Genomic DNA, 14,714 nt, shown 5'->3' with positions numbered 1-14,714 from the left:
AAAGTTTAAAATCGGGAGAGCTGAGATGAACCCTTACATATCCTAACCAGGAAACCACATTTTGTTCATTTGGCATCGCTGCTGTACATTTCCTATTTGTCCCATTAAACAAAGAGCAAAAGACTGCTAGGCTGACCAGCAGCACAGAACACCCAGAGGCTCTTTGGAATATGTCTACCTTTACAGCTATTTAATCTACAACTATAAAATTCACCCTCAAAGAGATACCATCTCTAATTATATTCTTGCATTGAAAGTTTTAGGGCACCAAACCCCATGCAGAACAATACAGTTCTTTTATTTATTTATTGGCAAAGACTACTGCTTAATGTTTTCAAACCAGGCACTTAAAGTTATAAGATTAGTAATTCTAATATTATTCTAATCATAGAACTAGGAAAAACCGCAGAATACAGCATTCAACTGCTACATTAGGTTAACAAGAAAAGATGAATATAACAAAAGGATATTAAAGCTGTCACCACTCCAGTCGCAGCACCCATTGCAAAAGATCCACTGAAGATTCCAAGGAAGATCCCAATAGACTTGAACATTGCTGTGACATCAAAGGTGTGACTGTTGTCTCCAGCTGGCTGGTATGCCACTATTGAGCTACAGAAGAGAGATTGCTTTTACTTCTGAAAGCAACTTTTACTTAAAAAAAATTATGTAGTGTAGAGCTTGAAAGATGAAATTAGAGGGAGAAGAAAAAAAAAGTCTTTTCATTAGAATTGCCAAAATAAGGACAAAGTTACCCCAAAATCCTGCAATGTATCTGGCTAGCAAGAAAACTAGAAAACTTGGCTTTTCCTTAAATGTTAATTTCAGGGGGTGAGAACATTGTAAAATCCTGTATATGAAAGTTGCACCAAGCTTTTTCCTCCACCCTCAAGATACTGTGGAGTATTAATTCTTTTGTGATTCTGTTTCAGAATTACTAGTACTGGGTGTCCGAAAGCCTTAACATACTAATGTGAACCAACTAATGAAAAATCCCACTTGTTTCCAGTAGAGGCACAAGAACATAAAGAACATTATTCAATACTCGACCCAGTCACATTTTGTTTTTCCTATGAGAAAAAAGGTAACTGAAGGACGCTTCCAACTTCTAGAATACCAGAATGGGCCAAATGCCTAATATCTATTCATTCAGTGAAATGGACTATTATGAAAAAAGCACTCAAAAGGCCTCCCAAGGAATTAGAATCTACTCAACAGTACTTTCAGCATAACCAGCTGGATCCTCCACCTCAAGCTTCTGAAAGAAAGTCACTCTCTACCAGGCCAAGACAGGCAATTACAAGAGATGCTCTCCATCTTGAACTCACAGTCCAAACCTGGTCTGAAAAAGCTTCTTTTATAACAGTTACCCCAGAAAATAGAAATGCCTGAGAAAATTGCTGTTGTCAGCAGGTCTCTGGCAACAGTGCTTACCGTTACTAAATCAGTTTTCATCTCAGTTAATTGAGAGACCAACATTATAAAAAGTCCAGACTCAACAACATCATACAAATCACATTAAAGAAAAGAAGGAAAAACACGTTCCTAAAAATATAATGAATTCTCCCTGTGGTTGCTGCAATGTTTTTTTCTGATTCAAGGTTGAAAAATGTGTTTACTATACCATGTACAAGTTCTTTCCAGATCTCCCAGGTTAAAAAAAAATCTAAAATCAAACTAAAATCTCCTAATTTGTACTTATTTTATTGAAATATAGCACTAACAATTATTTCTAATAATGATATCCAGAAATTTCGGAGACACACTCTAAATTGAAAATGTTAAACATTTATGTTTAAATGTGCAAAGTAACCAGATCATTTTGGAACAGTAGCTTTAATATCATTTTGATGAATATGAAATAGCCTTGAACATCAAGCTACCTTACCTACACATAAAGGGTCCCACCACCATAAATGAGATCTGCTTCCATTATGAAAATACAGTAACTGGCTGTAGAAAAGAAAAAAAATGCTATACAACCTTCCTTTTCTTTGGTGGTATTTTTCAAAATGCTGTCTGGAACAAAATATCTATGCCATGCCTCCTGAGGTTGCTTTCCCTGGATTTGTTCATGTAAATTCAAGAGTCACACTAATTATTATTTCATTCTTTAGTCATTAAAATGTATAAGAACACATGGGAAACATGATGGGCTGAGAACAGATGACAGGCTTGTTTTTTTCTTTTTTAGGCAGACACTGGCCTCTAGATTGAAATCTTAACTCATTTTTTCCATATCAATCAATATTTTATCTTGAGGCAGTAACGTTTTTTATGAATACTTTCTTTTTTAAACCGTGAAAGTAATATAATGTACAGTTTAGGCGGAAAAATCATTCCATCATTCCACTACCCTCATTTTATTTTCCTTCTGTATTCCTTTCCTCTCTCTGTGTTACATGCATGCTAATTCTTAATTATCTGTAATCACAGTGAACATGTGGTTTTGAATTCTGCTTTTTAAACTGACAATGACATAAAAATATTCATAGCCTTGGCTGGGTGCAGTGGCTCACAACTGTAATCCTAGGACCTTGGGAGGCCGAGGTAGATGGATCACTTGAGGTCAGGAGTTCAAGACCAACCTGACCAACATGGTGAAACGCTGCCTCTACTAAAAATACAAAATTAGTGGGGTGTAGTGGTACATGCCTGCAAGCACAGCTACTTGGGAGGCTGAGGCAGGAGAACCACTTGAACCCGGGAGGTGGAGGTTGCAGTGAGCTGAAATTGCACCATTGCACTCCCTCCTGGACAACAAGAGCAAAACTGCGTCTCAAAAAAAAATTTTTTTCATAGTCTTCGTAAGACTTCACAATGGTTCAAATGGATATAGTACAATTTAGTCAACCATTTCCTCATTGTTAGATATTTAAAAATTGCTTCTACTATTTTTGCTACTACAAATAACTGAAAGAACATCTTCAGGCTTTATTCATATTTTAGACTACTCCTTGCCCTATATTTCTAAAAATAGACCTATTACCATACCTATGGCTCATTTTACACGTTGCACAACTGCCTTCCAAAAGGTCTCTCCGTTACATTTTAGAGGGAAATATGATAATATCTCCCAATTTTTTAAAATGATCATACCCATTGGCCTAGCAGTTCTACTCCTAAAATATATCCTACAGAAATACTGTCAAGGATTCACAAAGATTTACACGTAAATATGCTCATTGCCATGTTAGTCACAATAACACAATATTAGAAAAAGCCAAATATTAATCAAACAATAGCGGATTGGAGAGGCAAATTTGAAATGCATCCATCCAATGTGATAATACAGGTATTAGTACAGTATAATATCCAAGTGAAAAAGTTAGTTACAGAAAAGTATGTATACTATGCCTTTTTTTGTTTAAATATTATGAATACTTATATGTATATTACTAACTTAATGGAAAAAGTCTGGATGAAAATCCTAATAGTGGTTATTTCTGAGCTGAAATTTCAGGAATTTTCTACTTTCTGAGTCAAATACTTTGAATTTTTGCCAGAGACATGTTAATATTATCACAAAGAATGATAAAAGGTGATACCAATTTCAACATTAACAACAATGTATGCATGCTCTAGTTTTACTACACCAGGGTTTCTCAAGCCCAGTATTATTGACATTTGTGGTCAGATATTTATTTGTTGGCTACGACAGGGGTGGGGTAAGGGGAATGCTGTCCTGTACATTGAAAGCTTCTACCCTTCTATCCACTAGGCTATGTCAATAGGAACCTGCTCCCATTGATGACAACCAAAATGCCACCAGACACTGTCAAATATCCCGCGTGTGTGTGTGTGTGTGTGCGTGCGCCCACGGGGGTGGGTGGTAGGGGTGGGGGTGGTGACAAATTGCCCCTGGCTAAGAATGACTATATTACATAATTACCAGTCTTAACTATTATCATTAACAATTATGGCTGGGCAGGTGTCTCACACCTGTAATCCCAGCACTTTGAGAGGCCGGGTGGCATGCACCTGTAATCTGTAATTGCAGCTACTAGGGAAGCTGAGGCAGGAGAATTGCTTGAACATGGGAGGCAGAGGTTGCAATGAGCCAAGATTGTGCCACTGTACTCCAGCCTGGGTGAGAAGAGTGAAACTGCATCTCACAAAAAAAAAAAAAAAAGTTCTGTCTTGTTAATTGATAGGTAGAAATGGCCACTGATCCTGGTATGTATCTCTGGTAATTAGTGAAGTTAAACAGTTTTTCATGTTTGTCATCCTCTGTATATCCACTTTTATAAAAATGTAAATGACGGTAAACCACATATTTTAAAACAGTGTGAATTTAGGTCTTCAGGATATCATGGTAATCCATTCAGTGGAACACTATGCAACTTACACTTTATCTCTAACTACATATACTGTATCTATCATATTATATCGATATACATATAGATCCACCTCATGCAGCCATGTATGAGGGAATCAATTTCACTTTACCCTCACTGGATTGCAAGTATTATTTTTAAAAAAAAATAAGTGCTACTCCAATAGGTTAATTAAAAAAAAAAAAAAAAAAGGCCGGGCATGGTGGCTCATGTCTGTAATCCCAGCACTTTGGGAGGGTAAGGCGGGTGGATCACGAGGTCAGAAGTTCAAGACCAGCCTGGCCAAGAGGGTGAAACCCCATCTCCAATAAAAATATAAAAATTAGCCAGGCATGGTGGCAGGTGCCTATAATCCCAGCTACTCGGGAGGCTGAGATGGAGAACTGCTTGAATCCAGGAGGTGGAGGTTGCAGTGAGCCGAGATTGTGCCACTGCACTCCAGCCTAGGCGACAGAGTGAGACTCCGTCTGAAAAAACAAAATAAAACAAAACAGTGCTTCAGGAATAGCTAATGGATGCTGTGTTTAATACCTATGTGATGGGTTGATCTGTGCAGTAAACCACCATGTCACATATAACAAACCTGCACATCCTGCACATGCACCCCTGAACTTAAAAGTTGGAAATCCAAAAACACAAAAAACAGAAACAAAAACAACCTCCAACATAAATTTCAGGATGAGTTGCCTTAACCTGTTAATTACCAAACAGAACTCCTTCAGAAAGGGTTTTCTCTCCTTTGATCCAAAGCTGTTCATACAAAATACACACAGTAGATAATCCTCAAACTAAGAAAATTCAACACAAAGTAGACTACCCATATCTAACTCTCTTTAAAACACACAAAAGGTAATGAAGAACAATGAGCAACATACCACCAAGCATTCCAACTAGTAAACTCCCACGGCGAGCAACACAACTGCTTTCCCTTCAGCTTTCAGGCAGTAACTCATTTTTCCAACTCTATTAAGACACAGAGCTAACAATTTCCCTCTAGATTCAGTCCTTCTCCACCAGAGTCCCAATGAGGTTGTAATGCGTTAACCTATTATCTACACCATTCTAAAATGGCACTAGCTCTCTAACATCCTTATGTGAAATGAAAAAAGACTCACTCAAATCATTTCCTATAAGGCTTCATTCTCTCACAGAAAACCCTGTTTGAGAAAGGCTGTAAAAGAAGGACAAGCATGGTCCTTTGTGAGAAGTGCTATGGAAAGGGCTTTTTTTTTTTTTTTTTTTTTTTGAGAGAGAGTCTGCTCTGTCGCCCAGGCTGGAGTGCAGTGCCACGATTTCAGCTCACTGCAACCTCTGCCTCCTGGGCTCAAAATATTCTCCTGCCTCAGCCTCCTGAGTAGCTAGGATTAAAGGCATGTACTAGCCCAACTAATTTTTGTATTTTTTAGTAGAGACGGGGTTTTGCCATATGGGCCAGCCTGGTCTCAAACTCCTAACCTCAGGTGATCCACCCGCCCCAACCTTCTAAAGTGCTGGGATTACAGGTGAGAGCCAATGCACCCAGCCAGCTCTCTCTTTTTAACATTTATTCTTCACCGATGCTGGTATGTACACCCCCAAGATTAAAATCTTTCAATGAGGTTTTGCTCCCTTTCACACGAATCAGCTATTCAGACGTTGCAGGAAATAGGTTATTTTTAATCCCAAGTTCAAAATCTTTCAGTGAGGGTTTTTATCTTTTCCTTTAACCCTAATCAACTGTTTCTAAAGATGCAGGAAACAGGCTATTTTATTAATGGGAAAAACGAAGACACAGGACACACTGGTTTAAGATAAGACAGAGATTTTTTAACTCTTAATCCATTAGGGCAATGATAAGACAACAGTTACTAGTAAGATGACTGAACAGTAGAATAGTTATCTAGGATAGGGAATTGATGCTAAAAGTGACTGCCTGCACCTGTTCTCTTTACTCAATAGTGCTGGTAATCTCTCATGTACCTGTGTACTGGAAACTTCAACAATCTTTGTTGATTCATTTTTTATAACCACACTATCCATTTCTCCCTTACCTCAAATAATATAAAACTCTTATTCTGTACCTATCATCATTGGAGGTGCTAAAGTTCACTATCAATATTAGTTACAGCCTTTAGGTTTTATTTCTCAAATTAAATTTATATTAGTGGCAGACAGCTACAAAAAAAAATCTGGCAATAAATTTGGTGTGGGGGGGTAACATTTACATACATTGCATTCACAAAAAAGGATATGTTTTTTTTGTGTATCTTAATACATAGCATTTAAGGAATTAATGTTACATCCTAGAAATAATTTCCAACTTTGCAGAAGACAAAGGGGGAAATAAGGCTATACAAACCAGAGCCAGTGATATTTTACTCTTTCATAACTAAAAATGTGGAAATTAAGAAAATAAAAATAAAGAGAAAATGTGAAGGGCTCTTACTTCTCTCTCACACAAGGTTCTGGTATGAACTAAAGCCAACTGCCCAGAGAGTTAGATATTTGCTTAATAAGAGTAGATAGGCAGGGGCCAGGTGTGGTGGCTCACGCCTGTAATCCCAACACTTTGGGAGGCCAAGGCAGGCAGATCACCTGAGGTCAGGAGTTCGAAACCAGCCTGGCCAACATGGTGAAACCCGTCTCTACTAAATATACAAAAATTAGCCAGGCATGGTGGTGCATGCCTGTAGTCCCTGCTATTCGGGAGGCTGAGGAAGGAGAATCACTTGAAAGCAGGAGGTGGAGGTTGTGGTGAGCCAATATCATGTCACTGCATTCCAGCCTGGGCAACAGAGTGAGACTCTGTCTCAAAAAAAAAAAGAGTAGGTAGGCAGGATTGAATTCCTCAGAGGTTCAGTCCCATTCTTCAACCTGCACATACCTTATAGTAACATGTATAGTACCTTCTATAATTAGATTAAAAATATTGCTCATTCAATAGTTCCTTGCACTTAAATTGTTATAAGTAATACAATATGTAATTAAATAACTATAATATGTATTATTTAACACTTCTAAAGATTAAAAATGTTTTGAAATCATTATGTTAAATAAGAGAAACACAAATTAAACTACAATGAGATATGTCTCAGTGATCAAGTTAGCAAAAATATTAAAGTTTAACAAATATTCTGCTGGTGAAACTGTGAGGAAACAGAGCTGTAATTTCACAGTTAAATTGCAAAGTGATACAGTCCCTTTGATGAGCAATTTAACAATGCCAAACAAAATTACAAATGGATTTACCCCTTAACCTACCCGCCAATCTCACTTTGGGGCATTCAGCATACCAATATACCTATGCATGTATAAAACAAGGTAAGTTCAAGGTAATCACTGCGGCACCATTTGGGACAGCAAAGGGTTAAAAACCCTTCAAGTGTCTGGCAATAGGAGACTGAGCAAATAAACAATAATGCAGTTCACTCATGGAATACTATATAGCTGCAAACAAAGAATGAGAACACTCGGGAGGCCGAGGTGGGTGGATCACGAGGTCAACAGATCGAGACCATCCTGGTCAACATGGTGAAACCCCATCTCTACCAGAAATACAAAAAACTATCTGGGCATGGTGGCACGTGCCTGTAATCCCAGCTACTCAGGAGGCTGAGGCAGGAGAATTGCCTGAACCCAGGAGGTGGAGGTTGCAGTGAGCCGAGATCGTGCCATTGCACTCCAGCCTGGGTAACAAGAGTGAAACTCCGTCTCAAAAAAAAAAAAAAAAAAAAAGAATGAGAACACCCCCTCTTTTGATATGTAAAGTTCTCCAGAAGATATTTATGTGAGAGAACATATACAGTATGTGACTTTAAAAATAAGAAATGAGAGGCAAATAAGACTATTTATTCACAATTGTACTTGCATTTGAATGAAGAAATACAAAATATACAAGAAACTAATAAGAATGTTATCTACAAGGAACTGGGGACAGGTGTGCAAGAGTTTGACTTTTCTGTGTATAACTTTTTACATGGTTTTGATTTATGAGCCATGTGAATATATTGTGTATTCAGAAAAAATTAAGGCTGGGCATGGTGGCTCATGCCTATAGTCCCATCACTTTGGGAGGGCAAGGCAGGTGGATCATCTGAGGTCAGGAGAAGACCAGCCTGGGCAACATGGTGAAACCCCATCTACCAAAATACAAAAATTAGTTGAGCACGTGGTGGCAGGTGCCTGTAGTCCCAGCTACTCAGGAAGCTGAGGCAGGGGAATAGCTTGAACCTGGGAGGCAGAGGTTGCAGTGAGCTGAGATTGCACCGCTTCACTCTAGCCTTCGTGATAGAGTGACACTTCAGTCTCCAAAAAAAAAAAAAAAAGAAAGAAAGAAAAAGAAAATACTAAATCTAATTTAAAAAACAAAATGCTCATGTTATAATGTTAAAACCAAATACAAAATTATGTAGACACTACAATCATAACTATGTAAAAATATCATACACAGAAAAAGGAAAAGGAAATGTTCTAGAATGTTTATAGTAATTGTCTTTCAGTGGTGGCCGTATATATTTTTTCTTCCCTGAGTTTTCCAATTTAGTTATAAAATACGAATTTCTTCAAGAGGGTAAAAAAATGCCTCATTCTTCCAAATGTTTCCATTCATAATGTACTTTATTCAATAAGTGACTGTCAGTTCCAAGTACCCTCACGCTTAATATTCAGAATATAGTAAGAAAACAAATACTTACGAGGACAGCACTATGGCAACAGCATCATTGAGGACACTTTCACCAAAAAGAAGTGCATAGAGTTCAACATCAACTTGAAGCTCGTGGAATATAGCAAGAACAGTCACTAGCAAGGAAAAAGAGCCAGAGGAATACTTAGACATTACAAATATAACATATTCTCCTCAGTAGATGACTTATATAAGAGTTATTTAGAAATTCATTTCTTCCTCCTAGAATTCAATACTAATAAACATTCTTTTACCATATTAAAGATCCTATAATTTTATATAAACATTTTTCTTTTCTAATTGTGTACCTGTACAAACTGCTCCTTTCTCTCTCTTAAAAACGGCTGAAAGTAACCTTGAAAAACTGAGTTGGCCTATATTCTTCATGCAAATGTTAATAATCACGTCTTGTACATTTTTTCCCATAAAGAATATATTCAGAATTTCTTATAGACCAGGTAGTCATAAATCTTTAATGGAGAAGAATATTATGAAAATAATCTAATGCTGCAAACTTCATTTGTTTCTCGGGGCCTTACAACTCACTTGTACTTGACTTACAAATTGCATGCACACAGGTTTAGCAAAGACAGTAGGAAATGCAAATTTCTTGTTTGTATGATTGGCATGATCTCGGCCCACTGCAACCTCCGCCTCCTGGGCTAAGGCAGGAGGATCGCTTGAACCCAGGAGGCGGAGGTTTCAGTGGGCCGAGATCATGCCACTGCACTCCAGCCTGGCAACAGAACAAGATTCTGTCTTAAAGAAAAAGAAAAAAAAAAAAAAATCATCCTTTTAGGGAAGCAATTATATGAGAAAGCTTAGAAAATCAGATGAGATTGAAGTAACATTATAACTTTAATTACTAAGTCATATAACTCACTAAATAAACCCAAGCAGACATGGAAGATTAATATAACCAGAGGTGAGAGATAGTTTTCAAATGCCAATCACAGAAACAAGAAACTTGCATCTTATTTGTTTAAATTTTTTTTTAAATTTTTTTTAGAGATGGGGTTTTGCTCTGTCACTCAGGATGGAGTGGCACAATCACAGCTCACTGCAGCCTCTAACCCCGAGGTTCAAGTGATCCTCCTGCCTCAGCCTCCTGAGTCACTGAGATTAAAGACATGAGCCACCATGTCCAGCATATTTTAAAAGCTATAGTTTCTACTACAAAGCATTGCAGCTGGAATATACTGATACCAAAGCTCACCAAGAGAGTGGGAGAAGGAGCGTGGAGCAATAGCGCAGAATTTCGAACAGAGAACCCATAGCTCACCCTTGTAAGAGCAAGTTAACAATGGTAAAATAACAGAAATGGGGCAAGTGCCTACATAATTCAGAAAAAAAATAACAGTCAAACTTTATGTAAGACAAAGAGTTTTTCTTGGCTATTAAGGCAATAGTCCTACCAAACAAAACCAGGAGGTTGAAATAATGTAGCCAAGCCAATGGACTCAGATTTCTCATAGGATTTGAAAAGTTGAGAAGCTTGCTTATAATGAAAGGTCACAGAAACCAGAGTCCACTGACTCCTTGCAAAAACCATCCTATCTTCATGTTGATAATAGGAGTAGCTACAAACAGTAAGAAGACAGCCTTGGTAGTCTTCAGGGAAGCAATTTAATTTCCAGTTTTAAAAATGCTAAACTACACAAATGTCTCTGTAAAATGGCCAGCTAACTAATCTTCTAAAATCTTTTTTTTTTTTTTTTTTTTGAGACAGGGTCTCACTCATCACCCAAGCCGAGTGAGACTGCAGCCTCTGCAGCTCACTGCCACCTCAAACTCCTAGGCTCAAGTGGTCCTCCCACCTCAGCCTCCCAAGTAGCTAGGACTACAGGCACACATCCCTATGCTCAGCTAATTTTTTTCATTTTTTTTGTAGAGACAAGGTGTTGCTGTATTGCCTAGGCTGGTCTCAAACTCCTAGTCTCAAGTAATCCTACTGCCTAGGCCTTTCAAAGCACTGGTATTCACAGGCATAAGCCACTGTGCCCAGTCAAAATAATCTCTTGCAGGGTACTGAACAAATTTTTCTCCTTCCCATAAGGTCCTGTGTTATCAGAGTTAACAAAGGAATTCAGAAATAACCTTAGGATCCTACCTTTAATTGTGCTGGATGACAATTAAAGATGATTAACTTACAAGGTTAAAAGGTAAAACAACATCCTGGCCAACATGGTGAAACCTCATCTCTACTAAAAATACAAAAAATTAGCTGGGCATGGTGGCGCACCCCTGTAGTCCCAGCTTCTCGGAAGGCTGAGGCAGGAGAATCGCTTGAATCCGGGAGGTAGGGGTTGCAGTGAGCTGAGATTGTGGCACTGCACTCTAGCCTGGAGACAGAGCGAGACTCCGTCTCAAAAAAAAAAAAAAAAAAATTGGTAAAACAAAACAAGCTTCAACAGAAGTCTTAAGGCATGCTAAAAGAAACGTCCATCTCCCTCAAAACATCAGTCTGTGTTCCTACCCCAAACTTTCCATTCTATATCTTCTCCAAATTCCTAATTTGAATGTAGCTGTTAAGTTTACCAATGCCGTACTGTATCAGGAAAACTAAAACCTAACTCAGTGCAATTAAATTCATTCTGGAATACAGCTTTCAGAATATCTGACACTAAAAGCACAGGGGAACAAGCTGTGTTAACATTAAACAGCCAACTGTATAATCATCAAGCCAATTTTATAAAAACAGTTCTTTAATGTATATTAAAGTTCTCCAATGACTCCAAACCATACCTGTATTAGCACAACTGCCTTCTAACAATCGTTTTAAAACATTTTTTCTTCCTGTTAAATGCATATAGGTGAACAGAAAGATTTTTAGGGAACTGGTTTTCTAAAAGCTTGAAAGGAAATACGTAATTATTACCCATTTAAACTCATCTATAATCTAGTTCATCGTCTTCTATACCCAATCACTAGGGATAAAGACCAACATGAATTTCTGAAGAAAATATCTTATAGTCCTTCTGGATCAGTAATAGGCAAATGTAATTTAAACAAGTAAAAGGAAAACAAATTTGTGCTGAAGCCAAAAGGAATCATGAATTTTATTTTTCCTCCCCAGTTAAAAAGTATAGCACTAAGACTAAGGAAGTAACTAATCATGAATTCTACACCTCAAACAAAGAAAAACCCCCATGTATTTGACCAAACAATGTACCTCAAATACGTCAACTCCATTCATATAAAACATACCTGGATCAGTTGCTGATACAATGGCACCAAACAGAAGGCAATCTGTAAAGTAAAAATCTCCTGCCAGCTGTCCAGTTACCTTCATCAGTGTTACACAGCCATACATTATTGACCTGTTCAATTTTTTTTAGAGAAAAGTCAACTGTTAAAAAAATTAGGATAAAGTAAGAATAAGAAGATCGGTTTACTGTAGCACCTTGTGACTAATCCCAAATTTAATTCATGTCATTGAAATATGGTAATACCTTGGCCTTAAGGAAAATTCAAACAACTTATTACCTATGTGAATATTGCAAAAGTCTTTAGACCCCGTTAAGAATATAACACTGCATAAATCAACAATACATTATTTTAAAATTATCATTTGAAGGCTACAAAGTATTTTAAGCTTCAAATACTTACCCAATAACGAAACAAGAAATTGCTGTTCCAAGAAAAGCGTATGCTAGGATCGACCCAAGATTTCGAAAGAAATGTCTCTGACAAAAAAAAAAGGTACACTGTGTTAGGATACTTAGTTATTTGAAAAAGAAAAGGTTTTCTATGTTATGCTAATATTAAATCCATTATTTGCAAGGATAAATAAGAGAAAGCATTCTTGTACAGGTATAAATTTCAGCATCTAAAAAGAATAAGGAGAGGAGAAAGGAGGGGAATCTGGACAGAACAGCCCATTTCTGAAGTGTCAAATATTACAAAGCCCACGGAGTTTAAGGTTGTTCAAAGTATATGAAAGACAAAAGGACTTACCCTTTTCAGGCTATATCCTGCATAAAATATGATAGGAGGAAGTAATATGTTGAAAAATACTTCTGGATCAAAAGTAACCTGTTAAAATAAAGAGTTATTTTAGATCGATTCCCTAGAAGACTTCATATTCCATTATCAAATGATCAAAAAGAAAAAAAAATTAAATGTTAAATTACTCAAGGCAAGAACATTACTGTGTTAACTTAAAAATCTTTCATATAGGATAGCTTCTGTTCTACTTCTCAACCAAACGACCAGGAGATAGCACTGGAACGATCAGTTAAGCCCTATCTGTAGAAAGTGTATTAAAATACTATGCTATTAAAAAAATGTTTTGGGAGGCTGAAGCAGGAGAATTGCTTAAACCCGGGAGGCAGAGGCTTCAGTGAGCCGAAATTTCGCCACTGCTCTCCAGCCTGGGTGACAGATTATGACTCCATCTCCAAGAGACAAAGAAGTTAAAAATAGGGCCGGGCACAGTGACTCATGCCTGTAATCCCAGCATTTTGGGAGGCCAAGATGGACGGATCATCTGATGTCAGGAGTTCAACACCAGCCTGGCCAACATGGTGAAACTCCACCTCTACTAAAAATACAAAAATTAGCCAGGTGTGGTGGTACATCCCTATAATCCAAGCTACTCGGGAGGCTGAGGCAAGAGAATCACTTGAACTTCGGAGGCAGAGGTTGCAGTGAGCCAAGATCACACCACTGCACTCCAGCCTGGGTAACAGAGTGAGACTTCATCTCAAAAAAAAAAAAAAAAAAAAGGTAAGAGAAAGCATGAACATTATTTTTGCTTTAAATAAAAGAAACCCAGCTGGGTACAGTGGCTCATGCCTGTATGCCCAGCACTTTGGGAGGCTGAGGCAGGTGGATCAACTGACGCCAGGAGTTCAAGACCAGCCTGATTGACATGGCGAAAGCCTATCTCTACTAAAAATACAAAATTAGCCGGGCATGGTGTTACATGCCTGTAATCTGCACTACCCAGGAGGCCGAGACAGGAGAATTGCTTGAATCTGGGAGGCGGAGGAGCTGAGATCACGCCACTGCACTGTTTCTGTACGACTCAGATTTCTACTTCTGACAGCCCACTCATTTTAAGACCCAGTCACCATAAAAATGCAAATGCCCCCTTCTGTTCATAAGGCTGCAGTAGAATGTGACATGAACACAAAGCAACTATACACATATCCAGGCTAAAACTTCATTTACTAGAAGTTTTAAGGAATTGGAATGTTCCACAGGCGGAAAGAACTCTTGCTGCAAGGTAAAAACCTCAAGTTCATATGAAATTTTAAAAGCATTAAAGATGATCAGAAACACAATCAAGTAGCTAAAAAGTCAAGTCCTGCCTGTACTCCTAGCACTTCGGGAGGCAGGGGTGGGTGGTTCGCTTGAGCCCAGGAGTTTGAGACCCGGCTGGACAACATGGTGAAACACCAACTCTACTAAAAATACAAAAATTAGTCACATGTGGTGGCACATGCCTGTAGTCCTAGCTACTCAGAAGGCTGAGGTCAGAGGGTCACCTGAGCCTGGGAGGTGGAGGTTTCAGGGAGCTGAGATTGTGCCACTACACTCCAGCCTGGGTGACAGAGTAAAACCCTGTGTCCAAAAAAAAAAAAAAAAAGTCAAGTCCTGCCAATGTAGCAGACAGAAGTGAAGGCAAACAGCAAAGGGTGGAGAAAACAGAGACGTGAGCGAAGTGGTACTGAGAAACGTCATGACAGAAACTATGAGGGAAACAGGAG

General features: G+C 38.2%; 1 protein-coding gene across 2 annotated transcripts in view; it reads right to left on the bottom strand.

Annotated features, from left to right (window-relative positions):
- SLC9A6 (solute carrier family 9 member A6) overlaps positions 1 to 14,714 on the bottom strand; it is a 61,663-nt gene that overhangs the window by 36,262 nt on the left and 10,687 nt on the right. For both annotated transcript variants that reach the window (XM_035287797.3, XM_035287798.3), the window contains exons 3-7: positions 12,958 to 13,035; positions 12,610 to 12,686; positions 12,208 to 12,320; positions 9,011 to 9,116; positions 471 to 612 (exon numbers count right to left, since the gene is read on the bottom strand). In XM_035287797.3, the coding sequence (XP_035143688.1) occupies positions 471 to 612; positions 9,011 to 9,116; positions 12,208 to 12,320; positions 12,610 to 12,686; positions 12,958 to 13,035 (516 nt within the window). The remainder of the gene's footprint in view (positions 1 to 470; positions 613 to 9,010; positions 9,117 to 12,207; positions 12,321 to 12,609; positions 12,687 to 12,957; positions 13,036 to 14,714) is intronic.

This window comes from Callithrix jacchus, chromosome X, assembly GCF_049354715.1.
Source record: "Callithrix jacchus isolate 240 chromosome X, calJac240_pri, whole genome shotgun sequence".
Lineage (NCBI taxonomy): Eukaryota > Metazoa > Chordata > Mammalia > Primates > Cebidae > Callithrix > Callithrix jacchus.
The sequence above is the reverse complement of the archived record's forward strand: the minus strand, read 5'-3'. Positions and strand labels throughout refer to the sequence as shown.